Source organism: Trachemys scripta, chromosome 5 (assembly GCF_013100865.1).
Source record: "Trachemys scripta elegans isolate TJP31775 chromosome 5, CAS_Tse_1.0, whole genome shotgun sequence".
NCBI classification, from domain to species: Eukaryota; Metazoa; Chordata; order Testudines; family Emydidae; genus Trachemys; species Trachemys scripta.
The window spans coordinates 53,282,238-53,294,666 of NC_048302.1; the positions used below are offsets into that span (position 1 = coordinate 53,282,238).

General features: G+C 42.2%; 1 protein-coding gene across 6 annotated transcripts in view; it reads right to left on the bottom strand.

Moving 5' to 3' along the window:
- Positions 1-12,429, bottom strand: part of ANAPC10 (anaphase promoting complex subunit 10) — a 69,721-nt gene that overhangs the window by 54,237 nt on the left and 3,055 nt on the right. For 5 of the 6 annotated variants that reach the window (XM_034771052.1, XM_034771050.1, XM_034771051.1 and 2 more), the window contains exons 2-4: positions 5,381-5,501; positions 2,388-2,478; positions 1,103-1,223 (exon numbers count right to left, since the gene is read on the bottom strand). In XM_034771052.1, coding sequence (XP_034626943.1) covers positions 1,103-1,223; positions 2,388-2,478; positions 5,381-5,495 — 327 coding nt within the window. In that variant the 5' untranslated portion in view covers positions 5,496-5,501. Of the gene's footprint in view, positions 1-1,098; positions 1,224-2,387; positions 2,479-5,380; positions 5,502-12,429 lie in introns of all 6 variants that reach the window. The other variant, XM_034771056.1, reaches the window with a different exon arrangement.

Genomic DNA, 12,429 nt, shown 5'->3' on the forward strand with positions numbered 1-12,429 from the left:
TCATCACACAGTCTCACGAAAGTGGCTTTCCTCATCCGAAAGTTCTGCAGCCACTGCTCGTCATCCCAGACGTGCATCACAATGTGATCCCACCACTCCTCTGGGCTTGTTTCCCAAGCCCAAAAGCGGCATTCCACTGTGGTCAGCACCTCCGTGAATGCCAGAAGAAATCTCGTGTCATAGCTACTACGCGTGGCGAGATCAATGTCACACTCCTCTTGCTTTTGTAATTTAAGGAATAACTCCATTGCCACTCGTGACGTTTAGTGAGAGCGAGCAGCATATTGGTCAACAGTGCGGGATCCATTCCTGCAGACCGAAGAGGCAGAGCGCACAGTACACAAGCCGTTGAAAGATGACACCAAATGCAGACAAAAGGACAGGGATTGCTGTGATGCAAAGAAATGCATCACGGGTCATTGGGACAGGATCCAGGTTGCCCCACAACCCGTCCGCCTTCCCACAACAGTTAGTAGCAGAAGAGGAAGAGATGCTCTGTGGGATAGGTGTCCAGAATGCACTGGTCCGAATACCGATGCAAGTACTGCAAGTGTGAACACAGTATTGCGCAGGCAACTGACAGTGTGAACACACAACAGCGTTTCCCTTCAGCATGCTGAGCGGTAATGTTGCTGCCGGCGCTATAGCTCTGCCAGTGTAAACATGCCCTTAGAGTTATAGAGCTTTATTATGAGGAGAATGTAAATAATGGCATTGGATATTGCTGGGATCTAATTTAGGGAAGTATTTACATATTCCAAGACTACAAGAAATTACCAAAATAAAAAACCCACATTCCCTGCAAAGGCAAAGCAAAGTTTCTGACAACATATAACGATGGCCCACTTGGTGGTAATGCATTGTCCCACTATGTGAAAGACCTGGGTTTAAGAGCAAACCTGCAACTCCTATCCCCAAAGTCAGTGACACATGGTGAAACATACAATTCTGAAAATAAATAAGGTCATGAAAAAATTATATACAAGTTTGCATTTGACATCTCACATTTCTAAATTTTCTCTGAAATTCTATTACTGCCGTAGAAATGTCTTCTTAATAAATAAATAAATCATAATTATCAGATGAAGAATCACTGACCTACCCGGATTTCCTGAAGGTTGTGGAAGTTATTTCCTACTCTGACAGAGATCTTGCTTGGGGTGTAGCTTTCATCAGATTTGTAGTCTGCATAAATACACAATGTCTTCACTGTTGTTTTTCTTCTGTAAGCAAGAAGCAGCAAAGGCTAAGTAAGCATCCTAAGGAAAAATTATCCAAGGAAGGGTTTCTTGAGATTTTGTCAAAAATGAGATTTAAATATTGTAAAACTTGATATAAAATGTTGACACTGCTGATTTTAGGACCCCTAATGCAGTAGCAGCTAGGAATTTACATATAATTTTTATAAAGTACATACATATAAAAACTTACAATGGACAGCAAACTACACATGCCTACAGAAACGTTAGCAACCACACTGTCAACACGTCAAACAAAAAAACCCAACACAACATAAAAATTAAACACAAGCCAATGCAAATATATCTTTCATCATGCACTATGGTGCCCTGTCAAGGAAAGCAGTTCTGTGAGGGAATCAACAGAGAACAGGACTTAATTGCCGAAGTCCTGACCTCAGTCTTGGGAGAAGTCAACCACGTTAATGGAGTGCAAGAGTCTTGTAGCCAGTCGTATCTGTTACGATGGAATACAGCATGAAAAGGTGTCCCAGCTTTAACTGGCAGTTAAATCAGGGCACTAAATATCATCAGGCATATCTTGAACTGTAGCCAAAAGCAAACAGAAAACTAGTGCAGACATATCACCCTATCTTAGAGGCTGTGATACTGTAGAGATAACCCAGCACAGCACTCACCTGGCAATTGCTTAATTGGTCATTTGCTACAATAGAACTGTAAAAGCATATATAAAACAGATTTTGCAAATGAAGTAATCTAACTGGCTACTACCCATGTTACTAAGGGTACATCTACACTACAGGGGGGAGTCGATTTAAGGTACGCAAATTCAGCTACGTGAATAGCGTAGCTGAATTTGACGTATCGCAGCCGACTTACCCCGTTGTGAGGACGGCGGCAAAATCGACTTCTGCGGCTTTCTGTCGGCGGCGCTTACTACCACCTCCGCTGGTGGAGTAAGAGCGCCGATTCGGGGATCGATTGTCGCGTCCCGACGGGACGCGATAAATCGATCCCCGAGAGGTCGATTTCTACCCGCCGATTCAGGCGGGTAGTATAGACCTAGCCTAAGAGAGAGCTCAAGTCTGCATTCCTTGTCAATCAGAATTTTGAATGCACTTTCATGAGAGTTGTAATCACAATTTATTAGCCTTATCATATGCAACAAATCACACAAATATTTAGTACCTAAACTGGATGTTCACCAAATGAGGCTGTGACCCATCAGACTGCCAGTAAGTTTCTAGATTATCATCTCGTAACTGGTCCACTCCGAAGCCTAATGGAAAGAAAAAAGGTTTACAGTCTCCTGTATTGTGTTCCGTTGCTGCTGGTATTACACAAATCATTTCAGCAGGATGGCTACCATGACCCTTGTAACGCAAGTTCACACATGTGAGAAGTACTTCTAGCCATTCAAATTTTCAAATCTCTTTATTAAGCAAAATGCATGCAGAAGAGCTTATTCTTATAAACCCAATCCCAAACTGTGCTGAGCATCCTCAACTCTTATTGAAACCGGGAATTTAAAAAATTCAGCATATCCCTGAATTAAGTCCCAAATCTGCAGATTACTGTCCTATTTTTTTCAACATCCAGAATTGTGCTAAACCTTTTACAGAACATAATAAAAGAGGAGGTCTGTCTGGCAAAGATTATAAACAATATTGTAAAGTTCTATTTGCAAAACAGAACTTGGAACTCTTAGCCACAAGCTTCACTAAAATTCAGTGAGAGTTTCAAAAAAAATATGGTGTTAGTTGTCACTTCCATTCACATTTCCCAAGAAAGATGCCAGAATTCTGATAAACCAAGTAAGATCTGCAACAAAGATTAATGTAAAGCACTTGGCCCACTTTTGTTGTTAGAACTCCTTCCTTGTAAATTTCTGATATGATCCCAGCTTTGCTCTGCAAGTATTTTGCAGACAGGCTCTTATATTCTGTAGTATTTTAAATGGGGGGGTAGGAGGAAGATAATCTAATTTTAACGTTATAATCAGTTAAAATATTTTTAAGGGATCCTTATATTTAGGGCCTTTTTTATTTGAAAAAGCCTGAAACACTCTGTAAAAGCAATAACTCTTTAATAGTGCAGTTATACTGGATACCTGTGCTGCTTGGGTGGTGGAAGGTGTGTGGCCAGACTGCACCCAAAGTATGCTATTATGAAACACACAACACTTGATATGTTTTAACAAGCTGTAAGTGTCCTGGTTATTCGTGTTCTCTATCCCAAGGCTCCACCTTGAAAAGTAAATACACCTCTACCCCGATAGAATGCCGTCCTCGGGAGCCAAAAAAATCTTACTACGTTATAGGTGAAACCGCGTGGTATTGAACTCGCTTTGATCCGCCGGAGCGTGCAGCTTTACCGCGTTATATCTGAATTCGTGTTATATCGGGTCGCGTTATATCGGGGTAGAGGTGTAGTAGGTATTTCTGAGGTAGTGGGCCAAAATTACTTTAAATTGTTGTTTATTATTGGTCTGATCCTAAAAATCCTGAGTGGAATAGTACCAATAAAGTCAAAGGGAGTACCCATGTAAATGAGTGAAGACTACATGCATGAATGCTTACAGGATTGAGCTCTATACACGTATAATACACCAGATACAATTACATAAAGGAACCATTGTAAAACTAACATAAAACTGAATAGTTTGCCATGTTACAATACCTGATTTTTCAAGTCATTCATCTATTTTGTAATCAAAAGGCTAACCTTTACTTAATAATTATTTTAAGTAATGATAATATACTTTATTATAATAAAATGCCAGACAAACAACTTTAATACCTAACTATATAATATTTTTAAAAATAAAGAAACTTTACTCTTTTGGATAAGCTGTCTACTGAATGAAAGTACACAACTGGGAGACTCCTCAAGTACACGTTTCTCTGGCAATACTTTTATTCACTGACATTATCTCTTAAATGAAGAAAACAAAAATCATAAGATTTAGGCTTCATACCAATCATGATTATTTGTCCCTTACCATTGCCAACCCTTTGCTACTCTTTCCCTCTTTTACTGCCATTCAACCTATTAACTTCATCCCCTTTGCTACTCCCCCACATTAGCTACAGTTCAGTTAGTTAGTGTTAGTAGCTCCATCTGCAATAGTGACTATTAATAATCCAAATCTAAAAGTACATTGTGTTAACCAAAACAGAAGTATATATATGGACATCAGATCAGGAATGCTCAACCTGAGCACAGTCTCAACCTACAATGACCCCTGTTCCCACACCTGTTGAAAATTGATTTAATTATTTTCTGACAGATATCTATGTAGCAGGGACTTGAATATGTCCAACAAATACAATATGGTCAAAGAGCTACTCTTGCTTAGGAGACATGTTCAAAACCATTCTATCTCCATTGAAGATTATTGTTTTATCTTGCTCATAGCATTTAGAGTACCGCACTATAATGGCACGCCTAACCTTAAGTGTTGCTGCTACGTCAGCTGGGGATAGTTTTTTTTTTTTTTAATTACATAGCTATGTTGGCAAAAGCCCCAATGTTGACACAATAACACTGGCAAAATACACCTCTACCTCAATATAACGCTGTCCTCGGGAACCAAAAAATCTTACCGTGTTATAGGTGAAACCGCGTTCTATCGAACTTGCTTTGATCCACCGGAGTGTGCAGTCCCACCCCCTTCCCCCCCCAGAGCACTGCTTTACCGCATTATATCTGAATTCGTGTTATATCAGGTTGCATTATATTGGGGTAGAGGTGTACTACTTTTGACAGAGTTTATTTCATTCTCTGAACAGGTATAAGCTATACTTGGAAAAGCACATTTCTGCCAGAATAACTGTGTGTACAATAGGAGGGTTTTTTGGGTATAGCTATCCTAGCAAACTATTTCTACGTTAGACTAGACCCAAGTTATTTCTAATGGACTGTAATACAATCTATGCTTAATTCATTTTTATGTCACTTTTATGTATTCTTTATTCACCTGAAGTGAAGAAACAAAGGAAATAACAGTGATCATTTGCTAATTTATCTAGTTTATAAATTAATACTAGCAAGTTCATCATCATGCAATTTCATCATCATACAATTTTAGCAAGGTCAAAAAGATTTTATTCTCCTCAAAGGAAAAAACCCTCCCTGAATTTCACAATTATTTGTTTGTTTTGTTGTGTTTTACAATTTACCTGGCTTACAGGATGAAAGGGACCAAACAGCTTGAGAGCCTATTTCCCGAACAGTACCAGTCCTTTCCAACTGCTTGGGATCAGCACCTGGTGGTGTCTTGTTAGGTGTGGTCATTTCCCACTAATAAAAGAAAAGATGGAGCGTAAGATTATAAGGTTCTCTCTCGTACTCATCTTGATGAGAAAAATAGATTTTGAGTCGCTCAACTAAGAGTTTTACACTGTCAGTTCCTAGAAATACACATAAGAATAAGGTTTACTTCTTTAACAACCTTCATGGAGCATGCAAAAGTCTCATGTTCTTAAGAATATTTATCAAATGCCATTTTATGTGCATTATCTGTCTCTTCACCTCTCTTGTTGAAGTTATTCCACTTTGTATAAAATACCTAGTCACCGGGCCAGAGAACAAGAATGACTATTACATGTGGGAAGTGGGAGACCCAAGGTCAAGTCCCTGCTCCAATGAATATTTATACAAAGCCAAACAAAAGCTTCAAAAACAGGAGAGACGGAGAAACACACACCCCAGAATACCCTCTATGCCTGGGTCTCCCACATCTAGAGTAGAGATCTGAACCCAAGTCTCCCCTCTCCCAAGTGTAAGGTGGGTACCACCATCATCTCCCTTACTTTGTGGAACTACCTTTTAAAAATACCTGGAAAGAAAATGTTTTGGTTGAATAATGTGTTGTGAAACAGACTTTTTAAATTTAGGGAAATTATTTGGAAGTTTTGTATTTGGTTTAGGTCAAACCGTATATGATTTTTTGAAAATCTAAGCAAAGAGTTCATCTATATTTGAGAATAAAAAGCATGGTGGACAAAATGCATCTTATGTGCTGCAACTTTTTCTTAAAAAGAGTAAAAGGAAATCTTCCCTCCTCCCCATAGCACGTCACCAGTCTGATGTAGAAATCTAAAGTTAGGCAAGGAGGTAGTCTAGATCACAGATGTGCCTTTTCATGGTCTGTGCAAACTAGGTTATTTTGTAAATTGTTATTGGGGGGGTGGAGACATGGGGTGAAAAGGACTTTTTGCATGCACACTCAATTTTGTAACGTGATCCCTTAACAGAGCATCAATATTCTATTGGTTCTAAGCGGGCATCTGTAGATTAGGAAAATTCATAAGGTATACTGCCTTCTCCCATATAAGAACATAAGAATGGCCCTACTGGATCAGACCAAGGGTCCATCTAGCCCAGTATCCTGTCTTCCGACTGTGGACAGTGCCAGGTGCCCCAGAGGGAAAGAACAGAACAGGTAATCATCAAGTGATCCATCCCCTGTCGTTCATTCCCAGCTTCTGGCAAACAGAGGCTAGGGACACCATTCCTGCCCATCCTGGCTAATAGCCATTGATGGACCTATCCTCCATGAATTTATCTAGCTCTTTTTTGAAACCTGTTATGGTCTTGGCCTTCACAACATCCTCTGGCAAAGAGTTCCACGGGTTGACTGTGCATTGTGTGAAGAAATACTTCCTTTTGTTCATTTTAAACCTGCTGCCTATTCATTTGGTGACCCCCTAGTTCTTGAGTTATGAGAAGCAGTAAACACCACTTCCTTATCTACTTTCTGTACACCAGTCATGATTTTATAGACCTCAATCATATCACCCCATGTTTCTTTTCCAAGTGACAAGTCCCAGTCTTATTAATCTCTCCTCATACGGACGCCGTTCCATACCCCTAATAATTTTAGTTGCCCTTTTCTGAACCTTTTTCAATTCCAAGGTATCTGTTTTGAGATGGGGCAACCACATCTGCACACAGTATTCAAGATGTGGGAGCACCATGAATTTATATAGCGGCAACATGGTATTTTCTGTCCTATTATCTATCCTTTCTTAATTATTCCCAGCATTTTGTTCACTTTTTTGACTGCCATTGCACATTGAGTGGATGTTTTCAGAGAACTATCCACAAGGACTCCAAGATCACTTTCTTGAGCGGTAACGCCATCATTTTATATGTATAGTTGGGATTATGCTTTCCAATGTGCATTACTTTGCATTTATCAACATTAAACTTAATCTGCCATTTTGTTGCCCAGTCACCCAGTTTTGAGAGATCCTTTTGTAGCTCTTCACAGTCAGCCTGGGTTTTAACGGTCTTTAGTAATTTTGTATCGTCTGCAAATTTTGCCACCTCACTGTTTACCCCTTTTTCCAGATCATTTATGAACATGTTGAATAGGACTGGTCCCAGAACAGACCCCTGGGGGACACCACTATTTACCTCTCCCTATTCTGAAAACTGACCATTTATACCTACCCTTTATTTCCTATCTTTCAACCAGTTACCAATCCATGAGAGGACCTTCCCTCTTATCCCATGGCAGCTTACTTTGCGTAAGAGCCTTTGGTGAGGGACCTTGTCAAAGGCTTTCTGAAAATATAAGTTCACTATATCCACTTTTGATATATGCAAGGCTGTGCATGAAATGGCACATATGCAGCTGCCTTGTTATCTACACATACTGAACAGGTACTTATTGGCCCCCATCACTATAGTATCTGAACTCACAATCTTTAATCTGTTTATCCTCAACATCCCAGTGAGGTAGGGAATTGCTATTAACCCTAATTTACAGATAGGTCAGAGACAGGAAGTGACTTGCCCAAGATTACACAGCAAGTCTGTTGCAGAGGATGGAACTGAAGAAGCCAGGTCTCTCAAGTCTTAAGCTAATGCCCTGTGATTCCACTCACTCACTCTCTCACACACACCCCCCTTTCAACTTTTATCTGTTTTAATTGCTTCCTTTTCCCTCATGTTAAATTTTACTGTAGTTCAATTCCCTCAAACGTTCCTATATTAGATACTGGAATGCAGTTTTTAATTTGCTCACCAACAGATCAAACGATTATATTACCGCTGTTTTTTAACTTTGTCATTATTTGTTTAAAATAGCTACTTTGAAAGTAATATCTAATTTTTCCCTACTGCATCAGTAACCATAACAATTTTAAGAATCATTTGCTGGAATTAATTATCTAATTATAACATAATGGAAAAAAATTGACGGAGACCTTTAAGTTGCATTAATTACCATCACTGGAATAATTTTCAATCTAATGAAGGCAAAACAAATTTTCAATTCCTCAGATCTTGTTTCCAAATTGTTTGATGTTTTGAAGATTTTAGCCAGTCCTGAAGAATTACAGGATATCTGTGGTCTGCGACCAATAGTTTTTCCTTCTTACTAATCATAAATTGAATTTTTGATTCTTACACATCGATGGAAGAGAGAAGTTTTTCCTGGCTTCATGAATCTTGAATAATGTACTGTCTACAAACTAGACCAAGATCACAGAACATTTAGTTGCTTGTGTCACGGCAAAAAATATAGTAGATGAAATTTTAAATACACTTTGGAGATTCTCACATTTATACAGAGACCAACTTTGCCACTCTCTCCCACCTAGTCACAATTAATGTAACAGTTTGGGACACAACACATCTTCGCTCCACCAAAGAAAATTATATCAGTGTACTCCAATTTACAAGAGCTATTACCATGTTAGCTTTAAACATAGTCTCTAACAAAACTTCACATTCTTAATTTTTTTAATAATAAGTTCCCTTCTTGAAGGGAAAGGAAACCCCATAGTTTCCACAGGCAAATCTCCACTTGTACAGATACCTTTGCTTTCCCTTCCAGTGGTCATGTTTTCTGTTTAAAAGTGAGCTATAAACCCCTTAAACAAGCAGAAGAAATCACTTTGTAAATGTGGACTATTTCAAGGAGACGGATAAACATATTCCAGACACTCATTCATTCTAGAGACTTTCCAGCAGAATTCTAAAGTACGGTATTTAAAAATCACTTCTTTCTGAAATTTTCCCAGAGTTTGTTGTTGATGTCTGAAAATACATTACAATCTCAAAGCCACAACTTTGAAATTTCTCACAAGACTCAGACTACAGAAAACCCCAAAACAAGATAACATTGAAAACTAAAAAAGCAATTATTTGGCTATAGTTTCATAAAAATTTTATGTTTATCAGCTACTGTGGCCCTGACCTAGCAAAGGCATACTTTACACATTGTGAGTAGTCCCATTGACTGTGGCCTTGGCTACACTTGCGAGTTACAGTGCTGTAAAGCTGCCCGCAGCGCTGTAACTCACTCCCGGTCCACACTGGCAAGGCATACTGCAGCGCTGTATCTCCGTGGTTGCAGCGCTGCATGTACTCCACCTCGCAGGAGAGGAATAGCGAGTATTGTGCTGCCGCTGCAGCGCCAGTGTGGCTGCCCAATGCGCTGTGACTGGCCTCCAGAAGTATTCGGCAGTATCCCACAATGCCTGTTCTAGCCACTCTGGTCATCAGTTCAAACTCTACTGCCCTGGCCTCAGGTAACCAACCCATGTGACCCACCCTTTACATTTCCCGGGAATTTTAAAAATCCCCTTCCTGTTTGCTCAGCCCGGCGTGGAGTGCTATCAGTGAATCTTTCCAGGTGACCATGCCTCCACGCGCCAAGCAAGCCCCAGCATGGAGCAATGGCGAGTTGCTGGACCTCATCAGTGTTTGGATGGAGGAAACTGTACAGTCCAGGCTGCGCTCCAGCCGTAGAAGTTATGATACCTTCCCAAAGGTATCAAAGGACATGATGGAAAGGGGCCATGACCGAGACGCCCTGCAGTGCAGGATTAAAGTGAAGGAGCTGCGGAGTGCCTACCGCAAGGCTCGCGATGCAAACGACCGCTCGGGTGCTCCTCCCGCGACCTGCCGATTCTCCGAAGAGCTGGATGCGATACTTGGGGTTAACCCCACCTCCACTCCAAGCACCACCATGGACACTTCAGAGCCGGTGGGGGGGAGGGAGGAGAAAGAGGAGGAGGAGGAAAACGGGAGTGATGGTGGTGGGCCGGATGGAGACACCCCAGAATCCCTGGAGCCATGCAGCCAGGAGCTCTTCTCGAGCCAGGAGGAAGGTAGCCAGTCGCAGCAGCCGGTACTTGGTGGAGGACAAACAGAAGAGCAGGTTCCTGGTAAGCGGTTTTTTTTGGGGGAAAGGAATTTTTTCGGTGCGGGCTCTTTGGGAGAGGAGGGTTAGGCATGCATGCCTAGATGTGGAATAGTGCATTGATGTGGTTTATCACATCGCGGTAATCGGCCTCGGTAATCTCCTCTAATGTTTCATCCAGAACATGTGCAATGCGGTTGCGCAGGTTTATCGGGGGAGCCACCGTGATCCTTGTCCCAGCCACGCTAACGTGTCCACGCCACTGTGCCGCAAGGGGACCGTTGCTGCACACAGGCAAGCTGCATATGGGCCAGGGCGGAAGCTGCATTGCAGTAGAAGACCCTCCCCTTGCTTCCCAGGTCACCCTCAGCAGCGAGATATCGTCCAGGATGAACTCCTGTGGAAAATGTTGGGACAGTGTTCAGTGTAGGGGCCCCCTGAAACTGTTGGCTCTCCCCAAGGCAGAGAAACCCAGAGGACAGTGCAGCCCTGAAACAATCAGTCCCCCTTACTCACCATTTTGAGGCTCCCGTGGGATATGTGTGCTGTTTCGGACGGGAAAATTATGCTATTGTGCAGACCCTGTGAGTTTTCTACTCCTTAAGTGCGGGAGGAATCATTACTCTGTCTGGTATAAACAATGCTGCCTCTGTTAAATGTTGCATTTTATCTATACTGCTGCATCAACCCTTGAGACCTCAGCCGTCCCTCTTATCGCCTGCTCAGAGACTGCAAAGACTCAGGAAGAGACTGCGAAAAAGCAAAGACATGCTGCAAAAAGTGATGCGGCAATCTATTAAAGAGAATGAGAAAGCACAGAACTGGAGGGAGAGAGAAAGCAGGATCCGCCAGGAAAACGCAACGCACCGGCAGCAAAGCACTGAGCACTGGCAGCAAAGCACGGATCAGCTCATAAGCATCCTGGAGCGCCAAGCAGATGCTATCCAGGAGCTCGTAGCCATTCAGAAAGAGGAGCAGTACCGCAAACGCCACCCCCCTCTACAGCCCTTGTCCCAAAACTCTTTCCGTTGTGCCCCACTGTCACCTCCAACCCACTTTCCTCAACTTCCGTGTTCTTCACGCCACCCGCTGCCTCCAACACCAGTATCTTCACCACCCAGCCCTGAAAACCATGACCCTTACCCTCTGCACTCAACCCTCATCACCATGCAGTATAGCTATCCTGAAGTGCAGCACTCACTGCATAGCACACGTGACAAGACATATGCAAATCTGTAATTGTACTGTTCCCCACTCCACCCCTTGTTTCTTTTCAATAAACAATTTTTTTCTTTTCAATAAATGGATTTTTTGGCTTTGAAAACATTCTTTATTATTGCATAAAGTAAAAGACTCCTTAGCCCAGGAAATAAACAGGCACTGCAAGTCTGCTTAGCAAACACGGATTCCTAAAGATTGGAACTACTGCACTTCACTCCCGTGCAGGACACCAAATATCACTGCTGGTTTTCAGCCTCAAATTGCTCCCTCAAGGCATCCCTAATCCTTGCAGCCCCGCGCTGGGCCCCTGTAATAGCCCTGCTCTCTGGCTGTGCAAATTCAGCCTCCAGGTGTTGAACCTCAGAGGTCCATGCCTGAGTGAAGCTTTCACTCTTCCCTTCACAAATATTATGGAGGGCACAGCACGCGGATATAACCGCAGGGATGCTGTTTTCAGCCAAGCCCAGCTTCCCATACAGAGATTGCCAGCGGGCCTTTAAACGGCCAAAGGCACACTTCAAAGTCATTCGACACCAGCTCAGCCTGTAGTTGAGCCGTTCTTTGCTGCTGTCAAGGCTCCCTGTGTAGGGTTTCATGAGCCACGCCATTAACAGGTAAGCGGGATCTCCAAGGATCACAATGGGCATTTATACTTCCCCTACCATGATCTTCCGCTCTGTGAAAAAAGTCCCGGCCTGCATCTTCCTGAACAGCCAAGTGTTCCGAAAGATGCGTGCATCATGCACCTTTCCGGGCCAGCCTGTGTAAATGTCAATGAAATTCCCACGGTGAGCCACAAGTGCCTGGAGAACCACAGAGAAATACCCCTTCCGATTAACGTACTCGGAT